The following is a 25,353-nucleotide window of genomic DNA, read 5'->3' on the forward strand; positions in this document are numbered from 1 at the left end:
AATCCACAGCTGCAAGCCATAAATGAATAACATCGTCTGACTTGACGCAAACCATAAATTAAAACAAAGCAATTGATCCCTACAACAAAAAAAGGCATGAAGGTTACAATTTATTACAAAATAGAAAGCTAGCAAAAAATATACCCTATTACGCAAACGACTCTATAGACAAAGGAACCCCGAGCATTATAAACCTTTATTACCTACCTAACAAACTCACCAAGTTGGCACAACCCAGAGATTTACATTCGACGTTATAATTTAATATTGGCATTAGGTACCACAAACCAAACTTCATAACATATTCAACTAAAACTAATACATTTTTCTCCACAGCTGTTTTAGAAATTAAGCTCTTTTTACAGCATAGAAATATGGAGATATACGCAGACACCATAACAAAAATCCCAGGTGATGGTAACTGTCTATATAGAGCAATCGCATACCAAATCAACGATCTGTTTGGTATTACATTCGACCATCTAGCAATCCGACGCGACTTAGCTAAGTACGTTGAGGATAATCAACACAACGATAACATACACCAAGCTATTAGGAGTAACCTAAATGACACACTAACAGATCTACAGACTCAAATCAACAAATACCTACAAGCTCAATATAAAGAAGGTACCTGGGGTGGGACTGATATATTGATAGCAGCAGCTGAATACTACAGCATCAACGTCAAAATCTTCCAAGGCTATCCGCTAAAAGAAACAATACAATTCAGCCCGAAAAATAATGACGCAGCAGGTTGCATAGGCCTGATATTTAATGGAAATCATTACGACTGCTTCAAGAATCATTTGGGCGCTTCTTCACTAAACCCCACACAAAAGACAGAAAGCTCAGACGAATGCACCCCGGAAGAAATAACTGACGAAACCGGCTACAGACTAATAAGACCGAAGCCTCATTACACAACTATAAAACAAATAGACAACATCAATATCGCTACATGGAACGTAAGAGGCGCAGCGACCTTAAACAAAAAAGCAGACATTGACTCGATACTAGAAGATAAATTGATTCACATTGCATGCCTACAGGAAACCCACTTAAAAACAGGTTCTTACAAATCTAAACACTACCTCTGGTCTCTATGTGAAAACCGAAAAAGGGGATTAGCCATCCTAATCAGAAAAAATTGCGGTCTCACAATAAAATGGACAAAATCAAACACAAACAACATGGCAGCGCTAATCTACCTAGATAACCAAACTACACTATTTATAGTTAATATACGTGTCTCAAACTCAACGTCAGCGGCAACAAATGATTTAGCTAAATTCATACATTATAATACTGGGCGACTTCAATGCACACGTCGGCTACCAAAACCCAAAGACACGGCATAATCCAAAACAAATAGGTAAAAACCTGCATCACAAAACTACAAACAACAACGGTGAAATCATGACAGATCTATTAAGAATGGGAAACCTCCGACTGGACACATCTTTCGGCCGCAATAGTTGTAAAACGACATACAGATCCGGCCGCAATATTTCACAAATCGACCACATTATGACCCAAGCTAAAACTCCACCATCATTTAACTATATAAAAGGCGAATACTTACTACGAATATTAATACGCCACTTTCGGACCTTAAAATCATCTGGGGCAATCTAAGACCTTTAAATAGAAATACCAACAAGACCCACCAATTTAATACTCAAACAACAACACCCAAAAACAAGGAGCTAAACACATTTAAATATAAATCGCTAGATTATGAACTACTTCAAAGTAAAGGCACAAAAGAAAGATACCAAACGGAAGTAATTGAACTTTTAAATAAAAGACAGCAGAACAAAATCAAAGCCAATCTTTCCTGGGAAGAAATAACAGGAACTATGAAAACAGCAGCCACGAACATCCTGAAATTTTATCGGAAATATTCCAGAGATATACAGGTTAGCTCTAACAAAACTACAAAAAGCAAAATGCTTGAAAAACTAGCGGCCCTCTGACCCAATCCACCAAAAAATCCTGAAAAAGTGCAGATATCACCTACAAGCAATAGAGGTCGCCGAGGAACAAGAAAAATATCGTGCATTCTTCAGTGACCTATTAACTAGACACCCCTCAGTAAGAATGAAATTCACATGCGAATTCTATAGAAATCATAAGCAAACAGAAAGACGCCGACTAAAGCAGACTTTTATTCCTATGTCTAAATGGGAACAAGTACTGGCAAAAACAGAAGGACAAATCATAGAAGAATTGACAGGCGAAAACGCAAAAAAAAGAACTAGGCGCGGAACCTACACTATAAGAAATCGAAGGAATAATAAAAAAAAATGCGCAATAAAACAGCCCCGGGAATAGACCAAGTCGTAACAGAATGATACAAAGCCAACCCAGAAGAGCTAAATTTAGAAATTCTAAACCACATTCGAACTGCATGAAAAAAAAATCATACTGCCATCCTCATGGACTCAGTCGATTCAAGTGCCACTCCCTAAAAAAACTAACCCGAAACAGGTAAATGACTACAGACGTATATCAATATGTAGTAAGGGATACAGAATTTATGCAAACCTTTTACTAAAACGACTGGACGAAACAATTGAAACAATAGACAACTACCAAGCCGCCTTTCTAAGTAATCGCTCCACGGATGACCACATGTTCACCTTACGTCGAATATTGGATGAAGAATGGAAAGCGGGTGAAAAAACTTTTGTTCTTTTGATCGACATAGAAGCAGCATTTGACACCGTGGATCACTCAGCTTCAGAGATATAATCGCGTCTAGAACAAATAAATCCATGACAAATCGAATCATAAAAGCCACTTTGAATGAATCTACATGCATTAAATGGTTCGGACAACAAACCAAATGGATAAAAAAAGGTAAGGGTGTCAAACAAGGCTGTCCCATATCACCAAGACTCTGAACAATAGTTATGGACGACGTCTTCAAAACACTAGCGGAAGAACTACCTTATATAAAAATTAATCAAGATGACAAAATTCAACTACCAATTATTCTAGCCTTCGCGGACGACGTAATCATAATATCAAATGATATTCAATAATTAAACGAAATTTTTGTAAAGGCCACAAGTCTATTAAAGTCAGTAGGTCTTACAGTAAACGATACAAAAACGAAATTACTAGTTCGCGACCCACTAAACATAAATAACAGGAACTTTTTTGTACTGGGAGAAACTACTTTATCTCCCGTTAAAGAAATTAGGTATCTAGGGACCTACATCTCACCTGTACTGAACAGGAATGGTACAGTAAATGCCCGCTGCAAACAAGCGATCAAAAATTCGAAGACTCTACAAAAATTTATTTAAGAGTTCCCGCATGCAAGGGAAAACAATAAAACTTCTTTACAAAATGGTGATAGAACCAACTATGACCTACGGCCTCAAATGCGCAGCACTAACAAAAGCGAATCGCTCAAAACTTAGAAGATACGAAAGAATGATTTTACGCGACATGCTAGACAATGCAGGCCCCGCACATATGTACAGCAAGATACACGACATTCTGGATGGAAAAACTATTACAAAAAGAATCAAATGCCTTCGAATGTGTTACTATGGACACATACTACGACGCAGAGACCCACATCTACTACACGCTGCATACAAACATGAAGCAAAAAATCGTAAAATAGGTCGACCTATTTATACCTGGAAAAATTCCCTACAACAGGACATGGAATACTATAAGAAAAGCCCTTCAGAGTGGATAGAGCTCGCAACAGACAAGAAAGAACTCATTTCAGCGGCTAGAGAAATATACAAAATGGACGAAACGGACAGCGAAATAGAAAACGACGAAACCGTCACCAACACACACAACGAAGTCAGCGAGGAAAACGAAACACACCAACGCTCTCCTCCATCGAATAACCCGTCCTCCTAAATTCCAATATTGGCTACAGGCTGCATAGTCGGTTGATTGTGGTCGACCGGTTGCGGCTAGTCGACCGTCCTCTCCCATCCCAGAGCGTGTCACTCCTTATAAAACCGTGCCCCCTGGTGTGGGGTCGTGGGTCTGGGCTTGTGCGACGCCACCGCTTCCACCCAGCAAGGTAGCGGTCGCTGGGAACGTCCTCTGATACCTCGTATTGACAGCAAAAGTAAGCGAGCTCGACGCTGTTTTGTTGGCAAGGTGAAGCATGTAGACGAAGGACGTATATTCCAGCAAACGTGACTTTGATGGATGGAAGCAGCGTCGCATAGGTACGGCCAACGGCCTGTATTCGGTTCGTCCGTTTCAGCTTCGAGCTGGCTGGGTGTGGTGCATATGTTCATGTTCAATAAGTACTTACTTTTAGTTTATACGTAGTAAGCCGATTTACATCAAGCGAGCTCATTCTTGCATTTTAATTATTCGTAAAACAGTGGGTTTGCTATATGTAAACATAGTTAGGTATGATTATTTATGATTATTGAAAACTGCTTTCTCAAATTCAAGACATTCGTAAAACCACCACAATCACATACATCCAGTATTAAACCTTAAATATAGAAACTACACTATATAGAAACACTTTGATATTTTGGGAACAAGACTTTCAAGTCAAGATATGAGTTCAATTCCCGTCTATAAATATTTTACAATTGTTTTTTACTTTACCAGGATTTCTACTCCGACCAACTGAAACCTTAGATCTAAAACAGATATTGTTAATTTTCTACGGAATAGGACTTTACAAACATAGTAAGACAACAAATATCTTCTGTTTTAGTACAGACAAATTGGGTAAACTATGCATGTATATGTTTTAGCAAACTTCAACATACGAGAATATGTGCCCAAAAGTTTGCTTGGTGGCACAAAGTGATATATGGAACATAAGGCGAATAGATAAACATTAATCATACTTCGAATCGACCTCGTTAAATTAAATGTAGTACCTATATATGAGAATGTAAAATCTATTGACACACATGCTTCTAACGATCTAGGTAAGGTGCTTAGCTTTTTCTGTAAAAATGCTACTAAATTTTGAATTGACTGAAGTTATAAAAACAGCCAGGAAAATAGATGTTCCGGAAATCCGGATTCCGGAAATTACGAAAGTAGGAGCCATTTTGGAGTTTTTAGGCAAAAGTCGTTTTTCAAAATATCAGATCTCTTATCAACCTCCAGTCAAGTGGTCAAAACAATGTTGTTCATCTAAAGTTGTTTGTTCAAGCATTCCCTGTCCCCGCGGTGGTCGACGTCAACCACACACGACAGCCACTTGACAAACACTACTTCGGAAAGTGTTTACTTTATACCGCGTTTAAGCTCTATTTACAAGGAAATGGTTTCAGATAAATTTTATCACGATAAAATAATGTTGTAGGTGACTATTTGTATAACCTTGTCTCGCTGGTGGTAGGCCGTACCGAAATGGCACCTATAAGCTACTCTATATTATTGAAAACATTAGGTAATTTGTATTTTAATTAACAACAAACAAAAAAATCTAAACTTTACTTTTGTTTATTATTCAGGCTATATAAAATATCAGGGATATTTAATATAGCCTGAATAGTTTTTATAGGTAAAATTTATTTAAAATGGACATAGCATTTCCTTTCGCAGCAAGGAAGTCGCACCTCATCATTGTCCACATCCTGGTGATAATTTCTCGACCACGCTGGCTAATTAGCCGACAACCATTGACGGCCGTGCCTCCCGTACCCATTCATGATTGTACCATTCACCTCCCGTCCTCTATTAACCCTCTCTCGCTAAGTAGGGAATATTTTTAGAAGTTCTGTTACTGTTCGGGTTAATACTGTTTACAAACTATGTTTGCTTCTATGCGTGTGGGATGGGCAATGAACTTTTTTTACTTACATGCTCGAAGTTTTAATCCTTTTTTTGCAAAATTTCATACGTTTATCATCGTACAATTGTCGTTGTTCGAAATTAACGGCCGAAATTAAAGGAAAACTGGTCTTTCATTTCGGGGAAAAAAACTTTCAAATAAATCTATTAACATAATGCTCAATGTAACTGTTACTGCAACAAAAAACACCTTGCTTTTTGCGAAATTTAAATCTCAGAAATTAATTTGCGTTGGCCCTGATGTGTTTGAAGCTCAGGTCCAAGACGTGTGGGCTCCAAATTGTTTATCATTACCTTACTTAGGTAGGTAATACGCCTTTCAAATTACAATGGACAATTTAATCAGTGTCTACTAGGCACCATCCCTTATAAGAAGTATGAGTCAGAGATATTGCAGCACATAAAGACATGTAACCAGATAGACGCAGTCGTAAGGGCTTTATCTGCTGCAGCAGGCGTCATCGGCGCCACTGACAGTTTGTGACTGGGATATTATGTTTTAGAATTCCTTACTGTATGAGTATAACTCTAGAACAATATATTAATTAATTAATTTCTTTGTGGCTAACATTATTGTTCTGTTTATAACTTTCTATCATGACAACATTACACAATCGAATATGAAAATAAAACAATGTACCTATTTATTTTTCGTATCTCGATCCATTCTTTGGGACTTTGTAAACTGTTAACTCATGGCTAAAACGTTTAATGCCCACCACCTACAGCAAATAAATTAAAATACATGCAGGTACAGACTACAGAGTGATCTCATGAGTAATTAATGAGTTAATTGCATGATATGATACTTTTGACGAACGTGACTGATAACATTTATGATTATGACGGCCAAGAAAGATGTATCAGTTCTGAGAATGCATGTAGCATTCATAATATCGCACGTCACAAATACACAATTATGTGGAAATATTTCAACAAGAACCAGACGTAATTTTTTAGGACTGGTAGCGCCATCTAGAGATTGCTGCGCGATACAATTCATCAAATGTTGTTTCCTGTTTATTCTAACCAATCCATTTGAAGCGGCAATTTGAATTATTTTTGGGTATTTATTTACTGAATATTGATGAAAACAATGTTATTAATGAAACATATATTAATGAAGACACAGTCACTATTTTTAAAATCTGATATCAGTATCAGCTTAGGGATATATTTACAAGGTAAACTAAACTTTTTTACACAATTAATCACACAGGGATTACCAGAATATTTCATTTGCCTTAGTCATAAAAAATATTTACTATATTTTTACACAAATCTGCGTCTACATTTACGCCGATATGTTTAGGTATTTACAATCTCGACATATTTTTATTGACAATTAAACTGTTTAAAAATCAACATCTGCGCAACATTTTAATGCCTATTGTAATTTGGTAATTGATTATAATGTATGTAATGTCTAAAATAATCAATTGCAAAGATATTGGATTTTAAAGTTAAAATTTCAATAAAAAGTCCTGTAAAATTATTTATATACCTAAATATATTTGGTACAATGGTCAAGGAGGTAAATAATTGGTTGTTAGTATAGTTACTACATAATTAGAAAGACAGCGGTAATTACCGGGTAGATTCATATTTTCAATGAATTACAAATAAATTATAAGGAAAACCATAAACAGTCGTAATTTATTCTATGAAGTAACATGAGTAATTTGTATTTTTTTAACGATATAGATAATAAATAAGTACTTAAGTAATGATTTCACTAGTAGGTTGAGATTGGCATACATATCAAATGAATAGTGTTGTCTTGTCGCTCCGAAAACCAAAAACTTGAATGATTCGCGATGGAACAAAAAATTATCCTAAACCTCACTAATATTATAAATGCGAAAGTAAATTTGTTACCTCTTTACGCTCTCTCGACTAAACCAATCTTCTTGAAATTTTGCATACGTGTAGTTTAAAGTATGGAGGACATAGGGTATTTCGTCATAGCGGAAAAATAACAGTTCCCGTGGAAAATGACGCGGGCGAAATCGCGGACAAAAGGTTGTAATGTTATAGTATTATCATTTATCTCCATGCTTTGTTGTTTTTATTTATTTTAATATAATGTTAAATATGTTTAGTTATTTTCGTTTTCTTAGTAAAAATAGTGTGGTACATGTGACAATATGCTTAATGATGAATCAATATTATATATAAGAAAAGCTCTTGCGTTACTGAGTCACTGACAGACAACGCACAGCCGAAACTACTGGGCATAGAAAGCAGAAATTTGGTGTGTAGGTTCCTTGGACAGTGTAGGGGAGCACTAAGAAGGAATTTCCTGATATTCCCACGGGAAACGGATTTTTACTCACATGCGAAGTTAGGTAATAAATGTCTGAAAATCAACTTTACCTATTCGAGTTATTTTTATAATATTAACGCAAAGTTTTTGTGGGTTCGCAATTATTCTGCATATTTGATAGAATTTGAGACCAAATTTATTGAGCTAAAATTACACGAGTTCGCTATATGTGTTCAACAGTTCACATTTATATTATTCTCGACTCTGTAAGGGAGTCAAGTAACAAAATAATGTTGAAATAGGGTTTCTATATTCAATTACAATAAAAGCCACATTATAGTTAGACCTTTTCATTAAACTTTGTTCACATAACACCACTATCACTAATACAATGATCAACAATTATATTTAAACCATATCACTGGTTAGTTACATAATCTTACTATTCCACATCAAAAAGTGACACGAGCCAAACCCTCACGCTTTTCATTTTACCCATAAATATTTAGGCAAAATTCATTGATTTGTTATTTGACTGAAAAACGTTACTCGTCTAAGTCGATGAGCTAATTCATCAAAGTAATATCATTCATTCCACTCACTCAAATAAAAGGCTTGCTAAACCTATTTTAGTTAAAATGTGTGCGATGATTAATATCCTTCTTTTAAAAGAGAAGCAGAACCTAAACTTAACTAAATAATCATCCGTGTCAGCAAAGATTTGTTTCTCAATAAGGCGAGTATACTCCAGTCAATTCATAGATATTTTAATAATGAAAGTTACATCTACAAAACAAAATAGGATGTTCAAGTAATTTGCTGCAAAAATAGACGTCAATAACGTGTATCTGTAATTGTACAAATTTTAGCGGACCCTGGGCTCCGACGTTTGGGATGCAACGGGGAAAACGCTCAAAGGAGACAACAATTAGAAAAATAAACCTTGAAAAGTTTTTCGAAAAAACCTATAAAATACTTCTTCAATCGGCCGGAGTATTAATTCAGAATCATTACGAACTTCGCAAGGCCCACTACAAGCGTACATTACATGTAAGCCTACAGTGTAGATTATTATATTATTCTAAATATATAAACACCAACGCCGATTCTACAGAACATATTTGTATATATATATAAAGATTGTAGATTACACATCATGATTTGGTTACTTCATAAAACTATAATAATTTAAAACTTGATGAGGTTCAAAACCAATTAGTATATTTTAATGATAGCGCAATACTTCGTAAGTATGCGGAATTAAGTATGATTAGATCATAGTTGTTATACTCTAAATTTTAAATAATAGGTAACCTAATTATTTATAATTCGATGTTTAGTAAGTACTAGTTACAATGACATTAAATTCTTGCAATATTAAAATTTATAATTTTTGGAAATATATTAAATTGTTTGCAAGGATTTAAAAATAAAAGGCTGCTCAATAGAATCGTCGTCCGTGCTGTCTAATGATAACTATACCACGACCACATCAACAGCTAATGCACTTGACTGAACAGCTAACTTGCGAGCACGACACGAGGCCTACTCCAGTGGGAATCCCGATGTTCTGTAACAAGTAAACTTTATTAATATTTTTATATAATTTCATACCATACTTATTGATTATACTTTATTTAGCTTTATATCAACAACAGCATTGCCATTCCCAAAGAAAGTTGAATTTAGGTAGCCGATCGGTCGTAAATTTACAATCTTCAAAAGTTTTATTTTTCAGGCGGACACCGAGTTTTGCGGCTTCTAGCTGAGAGAGATATATCCAATGGCACAGCGACACAGTGGACAAGCGGCCAGCACGTACACCCTGTATAATGTACTAACATTTACCGGCGGCTTCGCCGGCGTCAAATGAATATCGCGTCTTTTAAAGAACGCGACAGCGCTTTTTCTTCTTACGTTACAAATTTCTACCCTGTTTTAAATTTACTTACTACAAAAAGTATGTTTACCAATTTTCAGCTTTTTATCTTGAAAATTGTAAAGTCCCATACAATCTTTTACCCCCCTCTTGGAGAGGTTGAGGATTAATTTTCAGAAAAATCTGAAATATGTATTCATTAATTTGTTGTAAACTAAAATCCAATCCTCTCTTAGTGCTCACCTACACTCCCCCAGAAAACCTATATGGCAAATATCGTGTAAGTGTCGGCTGCACGTTGTCACGCGAGGTAGGCGCGGACGAGCGCGCGCACGGCACAGCGACACAGCGGACACGCGGCCAGCGCGGCGCCGCAGCGCGCGCACGACACCAGGTGGCCGCATGGCAGGAACACCACGCTCACCTGCAACGTACGTATTGCATACGATCGAGGACAGGTCAAATTAAACTAACAAAAATAATGAAAAAGAAGAATGAAAGGAAAAGCGCTCAATACCGACTGAAGAAACCGGGAAAAAACTACGAGGGAGAGAGAGATAGATTCAATTTTTCGATGTTTACTTTTCATTTTTAATATCGGAAATGCAAATGTTTTACTAACCTCACTATCCATACACACTTTACACAGCCTTGCTTCTTTCAGTTGCCTGTTCTCCTCTTCTAACGACAAATGTTTCTTTTCTACCACAGGACTTGTTGGATTCTCCTTATTCCTATCAGTTTTTATCACTTTAATATCGCTAGTCGCCGTTTGAGGCATACTTGAAGTTTCCACAGCTTGGCTTGAAGGTTGGCTCAAAAGTTGACCCGAAGATTGGCTAGAAGTATGGTTTGAAGGTTGACTGGAATTTTGGCCTGAAGGTTGGCCCGTTTGGTCCAAACTTTGAACTGGTTGATTGATTTGGCTCGGAAGTTGACTTGGTGCTTGTCTGACATTTAACGGTGAAACTGAACGTGTAGAACTTGTGGTGGATATTCTGCTATCAGGTCTGTCGTCCCATTGCGTTGGTATAAGACTGGAAAATAATTGTGTAAATTAGTCAAATCTGCTATTAATGTAGTTATCAATCCCAGTATACTAAAAATACAAATGTGTGTTTGCTACTTTGTTAGGTTTTATTTTTCAATTCACTTTAATAATAGCTACCTTTTATTCCAGAAACAAGTACCTACTGTTACCATGGAAAATTCACGCAAACGAAACCAAGGACAAAAGCTATCGCTAAGGAGTAGATGTCTCCGCTTGAGGACATATTCGACCGGCCTTACATCACCTAGTTGTACATAGCTGATCAGAGCAAAATATAGAAAAAAAATACCCAGAAATAGGCGCGAAGTCCCTGAGAGTCTCCGCCAGGATGTCTCTCGCGAACCTCTGGCTCTGCGGAGTGACGCTCCAGGCCTCCTCGTTCAGCTGCTCGTCCAGCACCGCGTCGATTAGCGCCTCCGACGAACTGAACGGTAGACCTGGAAACATATCCCATCTACTTTTTATCGAAGGGGGAAGCCGCGGTACGGGTCTATAGTGTGTAAAATACATATTGACCCCTGTGACAGAAGGATGAAAGAAATTATAGCGACAGAGACAGATGTATTATTTTCATACTATTTGTCATCTGTAATATATCAAACTTACGTTTTATAAACCATTATACAGCATAGATTATATAATCTCCGATTTTTCGATTCGATTAGATGTCGAACAAAATTCAACTTATTGTTGAATTTTGTTAAAAATACCTTGACGATTGTATACCTTTTAGGATTCGTAAGAAAAAACAGAGTATAGAGTTACCGGTGGCCCGCAATCTCCTGGCGATGGCTCTCCGCACTCTGGCGGCGTCGAGTCCGGCCCCCAACGCCGCGAGGGCTGCAGTGCTTTCCATACCTTCCTCCACCTACAGTAAGGTTCAAAATTCAATTTCGATTCGCATTGGACATTACCATGAAGAAGAAGATAAAATAACATTTATTACTTTCACACACAAGATAAATTTATATCCATTACAATACATATCATATATTTTTTTATTTCATACATCTTATTTGTAGTTTGACTATACATGTAGTTTGGCGACGTTTTATGATTTATTTATAGAAATCTTAATAGTTTTGCCAAGGTTATATGCTGATGCAAACACTGGATGCTTCAATGTCATAGAAATTTATATGTTTTTAACACGTACCTGACTCTCAGTAATAGGAAAATTAACACCAGGATTTCTTCTTCTCGAACTAAGGCCACTGTCAGCAGAAAACTAGAAACAAAAATAAGGTATCTACTTATTTGGAAAAAAAATATCTGAGCTAAGCTAAAGACATGTTACTATTTTACTAATAGTAATAAAATAATTATGTAGGTATTTGTTACTCATTCTTACATATTCAAAAGTTATATCCATTGTTTTTTTGTGTAGGTAATTGCACTGTGGCGTGATTTTTACAATGCCACACTGGTTGATATTATTAATTACTTTGCTTTTGATTGATTTTACCTAAAAGAGAATAAAAATAAAATAAACGAATACCGAATCATTGTTTTCATGCTTCGTTTCAAAATATATCATAATATTTCATAGTAATAATATAAATTGTAAATTAAAACACATTTTTAGATAAATAGTTACATATTTTCCTTTTAATACCCATATTAAACATAAACACTACTTCTTGTATTTCTATTCATTTAGAATTATATTGTTAGTCGCAGTTTATGTCAATATTTTTCTCATTTCATGTAACCAAACTGGATGCTTTTCTAATTTATTTATAAAAATATCGATAGTGTATGTTTGTGTTACAATCTGTTAAGTAAATTAAAATCCAAATTTGCTTAAAAATGTGTTATAATTATAATCTAAAAATTAATGATTGTGATCATAATATATTTTTTCCAACCTTCTGCAAGAAAACAAACATTCTGTGTAGAGCTTGACAGGTATGTATTTTTATCGTATATATGTTTAAATTGAAATGCATTTTATTTCTTTTGTATATGTATATATGTGTATGATTACAAATTTTATAGTCCAATGTTTTTATTTTTTCAGACTACAGAGGGATACAAAACTGCATCGATTGAACTGCTGGCAATCTTCAGAACAATTGAAATATCATTCAAGCTGCAGCTAATAATTTCAGCAATTGTGGAAATTGTTGTTTTTGTGTTGTGTGATTTTTTCTTCAATATTTGTAAATCAGTCAATTCAACAGCTATGCATAAATGAAAATGTAATACAGGTAGTAACACTTGCATGCTACTTATTTGATTGACTTAATTAAAATGAACCCCAGTTTAACATGTATAATTGAAATGACTTATTTTATTATATTATATTTTATTTCAGAAGAAAAATATCGTAGTATCGATAATCTAATACAAGTAGCTGGTGAACCGAGGAATGCATATACTACCTTATTCAGGTATTTCAACATCTGTTTCTATCCTCAGAATACTCACACAAATATTCACGTTCATCCATTACGGTGCCAATGTTGTTAAACATTTTGTATTATGTATATATATAAATAATCGGATATTACAATCTTCATACCGGATCACTATATTTACTTACAATAAAACTGTTATTGAACATATAACTTTGTGTAATCGTCGGGACGTGATTCAGCCTTTTGTTTTACTTTTCTTTACTTTATTTTTAAAATTACATACACATTAATCAAATTGTTTTATTTTTTCAGAATACAAAATCTATCTCATACTCATACGACCAGCCATAGTTGAACTGCGTAACTAATAATAGTACAGGTGGTGACAACGAAAATAGATATTTAAATATTTGAAATAAAGAAAAACAGAAGGTGCGATAGACATTATTTATTCTTAAAAGATTTACGCCATATTAAATATACAAATGAGATCAAGATCAAGACACCACTTAAATGTCATTATTTTTTAAATTTCATATTTATCTGACTTCATAATTCGAAATCTATATAAAAAATCATTATTTCAGAAAATGATTGCTGAATTCCGGTCAACAGCCTCTGCCTTCATGGAAATCTTCAAACACAAAGTACATCAGCCCTACATCAAAACTATAACAATATATGAAATGATCAACAAAATGTTTTGAAGTAAGTATTGTATTTCCAATTTATCTTCACACAGAACAAGATTAGCATCACTTTATTTACATAATTTTTGTTCGAAGGTTTTCAAGTGCCCCAAACAAAGTTGTTCCTAAAGGGAAAGCAAAGGGTGCTAAATATATCTATTGTATTTTTACAGATTCAAATTCATCTCAACTACATACGTGAAGTAATGCCTAATAGAAGGCCAATAAAAACGAAACATGGCGGAATTCGACAACTTTTATCAATTTTACCAACTGGACCAAGATTAAATAGCCATTATGACGTAAGTAGTATATTTCAAAATCAATTTTATGGAGTCATACAAAGATTGATTAATTTTTATTAAAAAATCCCAGATGATTTAAAATTTGTTAGCATTTCAAATATGTACCTACCTATACTAAATTAACATTTTGTAAATAACTTCTCTACAGTTGAAATTAGTAAACTTAGTTACAATAGATATAATATCTATTGTGTTTACACTGTTTCAGAAGATGCTCACTATCCGAAGAAAGCGCGTAAGACAAATCAAACGAAATAAATGAAACATCGACGTCGAAATCGTCAGCATTACACTCTACCACATAATACAAATGTAAGTATATTTTCTATTCAATATTTTTCATGGCTGTTTTACACTATTGGTGAACACGACGAATGCGAACATAAAATATGAGATAAAATCTGCAATGTAGGTACATCGAATTAAACACGATCGTAATTTTCAAAATCTACCTACGGTTTATTATATATTCATTTTAATACCAAGACATTGTGATGGTAATTTAAATCCAAGACTTCGTCAGAGACATCTATCGGGGCTCTCGACACATTATGATGCTGTGTTCAAAAATATATCATTTCAATTATTAATATTCTTATTGTAACTTGTTACAGGTAAACCATTGAAATGAAGATCAGCCAGATGGACATGAAAGGCATCGTACCAGAACAGAATACATTTCTATTTTATTTTTTGTGTTTTGGTGAAATAAATATTCAAGAAATTAAAAAAGTTAGAAAACTTTGTAGTTTTATTGATGTTTTCATTATATTAAAATATTTCAAACAACGAAGTGTGCATTTAATAACAAATTAATGTATAGTTATTTTAAGGTATTTCTTTCAACCAATTGCAAATTTGAAGCAAGTTGACGAAATTCTTTTCTGCGATTTTTTTTTACCAAATGTAAGTACATAGGTACCTAATAACCATAGGTTGCTCTAACGCTTATTAATTTGAATAAACAAGCAACATTTAATAACCGTTTAGGTAGATAGTAATCGATTTGCCAAATACCTATCTATAAGAATTAACCATATATAAAAAAAACTGTTACAGAGGTTCATGATAATTAGGTAACAAATACACACACTACATACATATGTAGTGTGTGTATTTGTTACCTAATTATATATGTAGTGTGTGTATTTGTTACCTAATTACATACATATGTAGTGTGTGTATTTGTAACACACACTACATACATATGTAGTGTGTGTATTTGTAACCCTGAACATTCAGGGTTTTTATTTTATTCAACAAGATAAGGTACATGATGAGAAAGTACAACGGACCATAAACACTTTATACATGGATGATGACATGCCAACTTTAGTTAACCCGACTGGACAACCGGATCAGTCACAGGCCGAGCCACTCGTACACACTTTATACATAGATGACATTACACCTTTCGATAACCCCATTGTCCCGGAAAAATCCGACTCGACTACCAAACCAGTTACAAAAGCAACAGCCGCATGCGCCCCCACTCCTGCACACTTTATACATGGATGACATCCTACTTTTCGGTAACCCTGTTTTCACCAGAAAATCTCAACTCTCCAAACGAGCCAGTCACAGGCCGAGCTGCACACTTTATACATGGATGATATCCTACTTCTCGGTAACCCCCTTTTTCACCAGAAAATCCCAACTCGACAACCGAACCAGTCACAGGCCGAGCAGCCGAGCCCCCATGCAACCTCTAGTTCACAGTTATGAAGCTAAACATAATTCTGGAGATCCACTTCCAACAATATTGTGAGGTAAGGTATATTTATATTGCTATCTTTTTCATCAGATGCCCTCCTATGTATTGCTATGTTTATATAATAAGAACAGAAGGTATAAGAACACAATTATAACTGTACAATGCAGCGAGCAAGAGTAGTAGGGTATTGGTAGAAAGAAAGACATATTAAAATAAAAGTTTTTCAGAGTATTGTTTGAAACAACACTTTTTTATTTGGGTCTACGCCCAGTATTTTCCTAGCTCTTTTACAAAAAGGCCAAAGGTACGTTTGCGTCCGGTTTTTTGGAATGATACTGAGCATAAACTCATTTATGGTTGTCTACATTATCTATAGCTTAATGCTTGCGTGTTGACGCAAGTTGAGGAAGCTGTTGGGGTTACCGAGACACTGTACCGTGTCGAGAATGTTTGTAGCGGTCGCGGGAAGCCATAGTGCGGAAGAGGGTAGCCTACCAAAAGAGCAAAGAGTGGATGCTAGCCCCAACAGCCTTCTCTCTGTTATTGTTGGCAGGGACCCAGTTTCATGTAAATACTACTGTTACTAACTTATTCTTAAGATCATTGTTAAACATAAAACTAACATTTACTGTGGATTCTATCAGAAATAAAGAATTATTATCAAAATGCACACAACTGACCGTGCGTTGGACGGAGCTCCTGCTCCGGCATTGGTCGACGTACTCCTGCCCCTTGATGAGCAGCACGTAGCCGCAGTGCGGGAACCAATTGGCGTGCTCCGACCACGGCGCGTCCCCCGCCTCCCACAAGCCTAGCCCGCCGTCGCAGTAGAAGCAACGGACCTAGGAAATGATGGTATTTTAAATACACAGTAAAATAATGGTATTTTAAATACTGTTGCAGCCAATATCAAGCATGAATGCAAAACGGACTAACCTGTTTGGTATAACGTAACAAAAAATAGGTTTGGCTGCGTCAGGGAATATTTTACGTTTAAATAATAATAGTTTTGATTAATGAAATGAAAATCGGGCAGTAGAAAGTAAAGTAGAAAGTACGTGCGGTCGGTAGACAAGCCGTCATAGAAGGCCAGGCGTAACCTGTCTTTATAATATTAGTCAGGATTTGCCACAGCACAAGCGACCCAACACGGATGAAGACCGTGTCGCCTCACATACCTGGTCGCCAGTGCCGGTGTAGAAGAAGCCAGCCTCGGCCAGCGTGCAGGGCAGCTGCGTGCGGTCGGCGGGCCAGCCCTCGTAGGAGGCGAGGCGCGCGGCCAGCGACGCGTGCGCCGGGTGCCGCGCCACGCCCCCCACCACGCCCAGCGTGCGCCACGTCCCGCCCGACTCCAGCAGGCGGGCGTTGTGCTCCGCACCGGTGCTAAACATCATTTCAAAGTATGTACAGACTTTCGGCAGATTTGTGGAAAAGGGGAGGCCTTTGTGGAACACGTCGATAAGCTCAAAACAGCAGACTAGTAGGTCCGACTTTGCTGAGATAAAAAGTAAATATATATATATATATATATATATATATATATATATATATATATATATATATATATATATATATATAGCTATTCCTGGTAATTCTTAGGAAAAAAATCATCATGTGGGAAATCTTAGAGATCACTGTTTATCCTTCTGTGGATGTTGTTCGAGGTGATTACACCTTGGCAACTGAGGCAACAATGGCTTTCTCATAGAGGGTTGGCGTTAGGCAGAAGGCAGAAATCTTTAAAATTGTAAGGTTTAATTTCTACACCGACCTCAGGTTTCTCGGCGTCGAAGCCCCGAGTGCGAATGGGATCATGTGAAGTTGTTTGGTATATACTCTTATTGTGATTGTGTAAAAATAAATAAAATAACCTACGACTGAGACTGATGATCCGTGGTGTCGGGGGGTGTCTGTATAGGCGTAGTCTCGGGTGTGGGGGAGGCCGGGGGAGACAGGTGGTTGGTGCGGCGCGCCGCTTCCAGGGTGGCCGCGTGTTCGCATCTCGGGAAATACCTAAACGTACAACTTTAAATGAGTTTTTTTCTTCCCAACAGCAATAAGTAGCCATTCCAGAATAACAGTAGTATCTTTTTTTAAATGTCCTTTAAAATTGGACTTGAAAAAAAGCATAAGGTCTAATTTCTGAATAAATGGTTTGACAACTATTACATATTGGAGAAAAGTGTTTCTGTATCAAAATCCAGAATGAAAAATTGACACGACGACCTAAATTCTAAACTTTCTAATTATTCTATTTCTATTATTTAGTTGTTTCTAATATATGTATATTTAGTTGTTTCTAATATACAATATTATTAATAATATATATATTTAGTTGTTTGTTTAATAATACTGTCTGTGGAAATACAAATATTCTATGAAATCTATATATTAGTAGGGACGCCCGCATTGGGTCTAAAAAGATTGCCAACCTGTATCTCGACGACCTCGGTGGCGCAGTGGTAAAGTTCTTGCCACTGGACCGAGAGGTCCCGGGTTCGATCCCCGGTCGGGTCATAATGGAAAATGATCTTTTTCTGATTGGCCCGGGTCTTGGATGTTTATCTATATAGTATCGTTGAGTTAGTATCCCATAACACAAGTCTCGAATTTACTTTGGGGCTGGCTCAAACTGTGTGATTTGTCCTAATATATTTATTTATTTATCTATCTAATAACATTCCTTAAATGTCTAAAATTTTACTCTTAATAAAATGCAAGTTGCAACTAAGTCAAAGCAATGTGGAACTTTTGATGATTATCATTTTCGTTTTAATGGTTGTTGCACCACAAATACTAATTATAGAATTACAAGAAGACAAATGAAAATAGTTGTGACTTCTTTCACCCATTTCATCAGAATTTAACACATCCTCGACACAAAATGTTTGTTATTGTTCGAGCTGTTTGTATAATCCGACCATGTAGAATAGTTTTCAAATGATAACCAATAAGAAAATAGTAAAATGCATACTTAATTTGATAAACCTACTTTAAAGTCAGTGGACTCAGTCGTTCGTTCCTACCCATAGATAAAATAAATTCTTTTATCTGTGTTCCTACCACTATTATAAAGTTCATTTTCTTTTGATTTAAGAATGTTTGTTGTTTTTATATTGCCGGACTATTTAGGTACTCCGTGATATACTTTCTTAGATTTTACGTGCTTTTCTGTTTTCGTTTGTTTTGCCGACCGCGGTGAACTAATACAAAATTAGTATAATCCTACTGTTTTATAATAGTAAAATTCTACATAATATCACAACAGTGAAAGCGACGTAAATGATTAGCTTTGAAATTTTTAGTAAGTAGCTAATTTTTTTGTTCATATACTGTACAAAGATCAGAAACCGAGATATCTATGTTTTAGAGCCGAACATTAATGGGGGCGGTACGACGTGAAAGTGAATAAGTTCCCCTCAACTCAACTTCCTTTCATTTGTTAGTAGATAAAATAAAAATCGTATATACATATATTATTTTTGATAATTTTTGCTAGATTTTGTTAGTTGTTAAAACACGATTGAATAAAATATCTTGATAGAATAATAATTCTATCAAGATATTTTAATAACTGAATATTTAAGCTAAAAAGCTTTAGCATACCAAAACAGCAGGTATTTTAGAAGTACATTTTTGACTACTTAGTTGATCTTGTTGGGAGGCTTTTGCCCAGCATTGGGACATGTTATAGCTATAAAAAAAAAACTTGATCTTTATAGGCACACATCAGGTACTAAATTATCATCCTTCAGTTTTTTTTTGGGCATTTAGTTTTTAAATATTATTTTCATGTAGAAAGCTTGAAAGATCTCACTATACTGAATATAGAATATGACTTACTTAGAAATATTCATTTGACGAGTGTCATTTCTAAATTTGCAAGCATTCAATCACGAAAAGCTTTTTTGTAAATGTTCTGTTTTGTTTATTTCAGTAGGCAATGTACAATACAATGTGTCGCACTGGCTTTATCTGGCATTGTACTATGCTATCTCTGTTTCGGTCTTATGGTTGTCTGGTATAGAAGGCCATACTCTGTATACATACAGAGAATGTCGATAGAAAACTCATCAATTAAAATAGAAAAGAAACTTACATCCTATGCACCTCTAGTGGCGTACCAAGAGAGCCAAATCGCCTAAAAGGGGCTAACTCCCCTCCGCACCAAGCACAGCGAAGTCGCCCTTCACCAACATGGTAAAAACCAGCACTGACCAGTGCTTCTCGTGACACTGACGGGTCCTGTATAAAGTGGAAAGTTGAATATAAACAAATATATATTAAGTTCCATAGAAACCAAACTGCTGATAGAGTAGAAAAATGTTCTGCTGTTTATTTTTATAAATATTCTTATTTCCAAAAAAATGCAGGGTAAATGAGAAGAGATCCCTTCATGGGATAAGTCCACATTTGCATTCACTGTTCTAAATTATAATTCTATGTATGCTATAAATTAAAACTATTTAGTAAACATATATTAGCCTATATTTCTGTGGCCTTTGAAAGTTGTTGATACCTTGAAAATTTAAAACAAGTATCATATAGCCCTGTTCAAATATTATAAAAACAATATTAACTATTAATTTAATTTTACAAATTACCTAGTTGTTATTGTATTATGCATTCACAAAAATTCTGGGAAGTCAACAGTCATAGTTAATACACATAGGGAAGCCAAACAGTTGGGATTTATTAGGTTTTATGTCCTAATTAACAAAAACTAACTACTCTGTGTATACAAAATATTTATACTAACATTTTGTATACACAGAGCCCTGATAAAATGCAAAGTTTTTGTGTATTGTTTTTGTTAATTAGGACATAAAACCTGTCCTTTGCTTATTTGTGCCATAGCAGATAAGTAAAACAAGGTCAAATATCAGATGGTGTTAATTAAAGGTCAAATAACATGTATGACCTTAACATTTCTATTTTAAGTTATATCAGTTAGGACTTAGAAATTTTGGATATACAAATAAGGCCATATGTAGATACTAACATATACTAATTAATGATTGAACATTATTGCTACAGCTTGGGATTTCTCCCAAGTGATAATGAAAATAAGTCTACTTATTTTAAAAAGAAAATAAAATAAAAATACATATATTGAAGTCACATGCTAAGCAAAATAAACATTTACTATTGATAAGAGTTATCACCGTTATTATTTATAAAATCTTAATGAGGAATAATGTTACAAATAGGTTTGAGTACATATAATAATAAAACATTGAGAATTGTCTTACATTCCAATTGATAAATGACAACAGCCGCAATGGATCACTTTTATACACTTCATCTTCTTCAGTCAATCCATAATCATGAGATTCTACACGTTCGTTTTGTTCCTCTGCCGTCCAAGACGTAGAGGAGTCAATGGTTGAAGGGCATTCAGAGCCCAAAACTAAAGGCACGTTCCCTGACTGACGAGGGTTTACAACAAACTCGCAGTTTGGCTCCATGTGACGGTGGCGCCACATTACTTGGTCACCATAGTTCCAGTGAGATATTTTACCGCCACAACTGAAGCATTGCACTTCAGTACCCTCACCAGTATAATAAAATCCGGCCTTGGCTATTCTAATGGGATCTACAAGGGCTGATGCAGGCCAACTCGAAAACGTATTAAGCCTATTTGTCTCATAATTCATTTTTTATACAACACTACACAATGTAAAAAGGAATGTTAATACGAAGTAGTACCTACACAATAGTTTATTATTCAATTAAAAGATAAGATTCAATATGCTTTTTTTAAGCTTGACTGAAGAATATCACTTCGTCCAAAAGGATAGAATAACAAAATTCTCTTCCGACTCAAGTTCACAGGATCCCAAGAAAATTGACTGACAAACAAAATTACTTTTCTGACTTTTTGTTTTTTAAAGTGTCATGGCTCCATCGTTCGCCTAAACGATGATTTTGCTAATGTCAAGGTTGAGATTGACGGTACACGGTCTTAGACACGGAATGTGTGTAACCTAAAAGATAAGTGTATTATAGTCAAATATATTATATATACATACGTATATAGGGGAGAGTAAATAAAAATTATAAGTAGATATTATTATTTTCTATACATTTTGCCAATATAATAGGGCATATTACGCAAAGCTCAAGCGTAAATGGCGCTACTGGTACAACTAGGGTACACAAATATTGCCAATGGAGGCAAAAAGCGCCAATTTTCAATATATATTTTGGAGATTTACGACCAAAAATTCAAACTTATCTGTATGGACTAGTGCTATTTGCCTCCTCAATGAAACGAGGGAATAAACGGAAAAAAATAGAACGTCATAGGTACAGAACTAAGGTGCACACTGATCCGTGTTTATTATAACATATTATATTTCGTGTCAATTTCAACCTTGACGTTGGCAAAAACATCGTTTTGCCGAACGATGGAGCCATGAAATTAAAAAAAAAAACTAAGGTAGTTAGGTGTACCTACCTAGTCAAGTCATTCGTTTTGTTTTGGAAGTCATAATTCACTCACTTTGGTTGGTTTGGATTATGTGGAGTGGAGTAAAGAAAGAGATAGCTTATTAAATTCTGTCGTCTGAGTTTACATTTTTACTATTTTTTTACAAAGGTGTTAATTTACTACATATACTATATAAACTTAATCAAAGATAGGTTATCTTTGATTTTTAAAAACAGTTGTAAGATTAAATACAATGTTTTTATATATTGCTATTATTATCAGTACAGTAGTTGCTCTGGTTTCTTCTGTTTTATTTTACTCTTTAGAACGCAAGACTGTGTATAAGAACTTAAAAAATAAACACGTAGTCATAACTGGTGGCTCTAGTGGCATAGGAAAAGGCGCTGCGCTAGAGGCAGTTAGGTTGGGTGCTAATGTTACTATCATAGGACGAGATGTAGAGAAATTAAAATCAACTGTATCAGAATTAACATCACAGTGTTCAAACACACAACAGAAGGTGCAATATACCGCTCTAGATGTCACATCAGGTTATCAAAACATAGAAAAATGCTTAATGGGCATAGAAGAAGCAATGGGTCCTATTTTTATGCTTGTAAATTGTGCTGGCATGTGCATCTGTGGAAAATTCGAAGATATGAAACATGAAGACATCAAGCAGATGGTGGATCTGAATTACTTTGGTACTGCTTATGCTACGAAGTATGTTTTGTCTGGAATGAAGAAAAGGAATGAGGGATTGATTATTTTTGTGGCTTCAGAAGCAGCATTTATAGGTAAGTTATATAGTTATGTTACATATTATGAGTGTTATATTATTTTTAAGCAATTTCAGTAATTGCATTTGGAAATTTCAATATATTAAATCATCTATGCCATTGGTGGTACTTTCTATGGTGTTTGTTTTTATTTCTTGAATAACTTTGCAATGTACTAATATGAACATTTTCCTATATTGTGAGAACGAATTTCATTAAATCTATTTTAATTATAGGAATTTATGGCTATGGTGCATACAGTGCTGCAAAATGGGCATTAAGAGGATTGGCTGAAACAATTCTTATGGAGCTTGTTGGAACAAATGTGGGGCTGATGCTGTCATTTCCCCCTGACACAGACACACCTGGCTTCCAAAATGAAGAGATTTCTAAACCTAAAGAAACCAAACTTATTTCATCATCTGGTGGTTTGCATTCTCCGGACGAGATTGGAAAAAAACTCATCCATGATGCTGTGGTATGTTGAAGTTATTAAAGCAATATTTTACTTCTATATTTTTAAAATTATCAAATGGGAGGCAGACCATAGTTTCTATGACATTGATCTCCCATGTACCTATCTTACAAATAAATATGCATTGTGATTCCAAAATTATTTTTATTACATCCATTATTTTGTGTTGTAATTTGTGACAATGTTAACATACTTAGCTATACCACTTTATTGTTAAATTTAAGGCTCCGTAAATGTGTTTGCCAATACCAAGGTTGAGAAAGACAATGATATTTACCTACATCTACATATACATAATATGTCACTGTTTATGCAAAGATTTTCTTAGACTTCTTTTTGGAACCTCATATTATTTTACTTGACTAGTGTTAATATGCTCTTTAAATCTTCTTTAGTTTGAACAAGTGCTAGCTTGATTTAGCCAATCATGAAAATCAATTGATAAGCAGTTTGACTTCTAACAATGCCAATGACTATGCATGCAAAGTGGAGAAAAGTAGGAAGTCCAACCACCCCTGGGTTGGATTTCCTACTTTTCTCCACTTTGCTAGCTTTAGAAGATAACTACTGGAAAATGTTCAAATGAGAGAGAATGTATACCTATTTTTAAGTGGATATTTGATAGTACATAATAACTTATTTCTAACAATTCTTACTTTTTTCTTTTCAGGCTGGAAAAATATACTCTACCTATGGTATTTCTGGAAAGCTCCTGTCATTATTATATGGAGGTTCCCTTGAAAGTGTATCTCAAATACTAATACAAATATTTTCTTTGGGCATGTTAAGAGCTGTCATGGTAAGCATTGTGTTATCATTTCATTCAATTGTCAAAGATGTGGCAAAAGAAAGAAAAAAGGAGGAAAGTGAAAAATCCAAATGATAAGTTGAGATTTTTTAAGATTATTATTCAGATGTCAAAAAATTCAAAAGCATTTTAAATTATTATTAATGATTTTGTCTAAATGACAATTTAGACAAAATCAAGTATTTGAAATAATTAAATAGGCAGACAATAATCTAAATAAATTGAGATCTACAACATGATAAAGTTGTTTTTATGAATCTAAAATTATTTTACCAAATATTATTTATTATTTTTTATTAAAATTGTATTTCAGTATTGCATGCCGAAAGATAAAATGTAGTGGTACTATTTTCTATCTATATAAAATCACTGTGTTACCTATATTTGCAATAAATAATTTGATTTGATAACATTGACAAATTTTACACAATAAATTAATAATTTAAAATGCTATTTATTTTGAACTAAGAGAATTAGTAATAATTGTGACCAAAGGAGTATATAAAGTACATGATATTTTTGTAATCAGTGTATGCAAGCAATTGTATGTTTCAATTGCATTTTTTATGCTAAGTTGAATTGCACAGTATTTATGCTTGAATGCTTTTGTTATACTTGCACATGCATAGTTAAGTAATACTATTTATTTAGAACACTTTAAAATCTGTATTGTAAATCAATTCAGATTGTATTTATATTTTTATGATGTAATGTTTCAAGCATATGGAAATATATATGAATTTATGAATAATGATAAGAGTTTTAGTGAACTAATCT

General features: G+C 34.7%; 2 protein-coding genes and 1 long non-coding RNA gene across 6 annotated transcripts; 2 read left to right on the forward strand and 1 right to left on the reverse strand.

Moving 5' to 3' along the window:
- Positions 1–4,289: 4,289 nt before the first annotated feature.
- On the reverse strand, positions 4,290–21,945 carry Diap2 (Death-associated inhibitor of apoptosis 2). Of its 2 annotated transcripts, XM_053748928.2 has the most exons (12): positions 21,334–21,945; positions 20,181–20,326; positions 17,957–18,094; positions 17,260–17,464; positions 16,762–16,923; positions 12,170–12,241; positions 11,779–11,881; positions 11,303–11,450; positions 10,585–10,999; positions 10,206–10,386; positions 6,458–9,653; positions 4,290–6,345 (listed from the first exon to the last, which is right to left on the reverse strand). In XM_053748928.2, the coding sequence occupies exons 1-10, from the start codon at positions 21,736–21,738 to the stop codon at positions 10,264–10,266; spliced, it is 1,917 nt and encodes a 638-aa protein (XP_053604903.1). In that variant the 5' UTR covers positions 21,739–21,945; the 3' UTR covers positions 4,290–6,345; positions 6,458–9,653; positions 10,206–10,263. The 2 variants fall into 2 exon arrangements, with proteins under 2 accessions (XP_053604903.1, XP_053604902.1); XM_053748927.2 differs by having other exon boundaries at positions 4,290–9,653.
- On the forward strand, positions 12,092–15,135 carry LOC128672037 (uncharacterized). 3 transcript variants are annotated; one of them, XR_008404900.2, is made up of 9 exons: positions 12,092–12,258; positions 12,892–12,921; positions 13,034–13,223; positions 13,331–13,406; positions 13,686–13,805; positions 13,961–14,081; positions 14,236–14,364; positions 14,576–14,679; positions 14,982–15,135. It is a non-coding gene; the product is annotated as an uncharacterized LOC128672037 (long non-coding RNA). The 3 variants fall into 3 exon arrangements; XR_008404901.2 differs by lacking the exon at positions 12,892–12,921 and having other exon boundaries at positions 12,095–12,339; positions 14,982–15,134; XR_008404899.2 differs by lacking the exon at positions 12,892–12,921 and having other exon boundaries at positions 12,098–12,258; positions 14,982–15,132.
- A 596-nt stretch (positions 21,946–22,541) lies between the features above and the next one.
- Kdsr (3-ketodihydrosphingosine reductase) lies at positions 22,542–25,327 on the forward strand. Its single transcript, XM_053748586.1, has 3 exons — positions 22,542–23,311; positions 23,530–23,771; positions 24,439–25,327. The coding sequence occupies exons 1-3, from the start codon at positions 22,768–22,770 to the stop codon at positions 24,649–24,651; spliced, it is 999 nt and encodes a 332-aa protein (XP_053604561.1). The 5' UTR covers positions 22,542–22,767; the 3' UTR covers positions 24,652–25,327.
- The last annotated feature ends 26 nt before the right edge of the window (positions 25,328–25,353 follow it).

The sequence above is a fragment of the Plodia interpunctella genome, chromosome 8, assembly GCF_027563975.2.
Source record: "Plodia interpunctella isolate USDA-ARS_2022_Savannah chromosome 8, ilPloInte3.2, whole genome shotgun sequence".
Lineage (NCBI taxonomy): Eukaryota > Metazoa > Arthropoda > Insecta > Lepidoptera > Pyralidae > Plodia > Plodia interpunctella.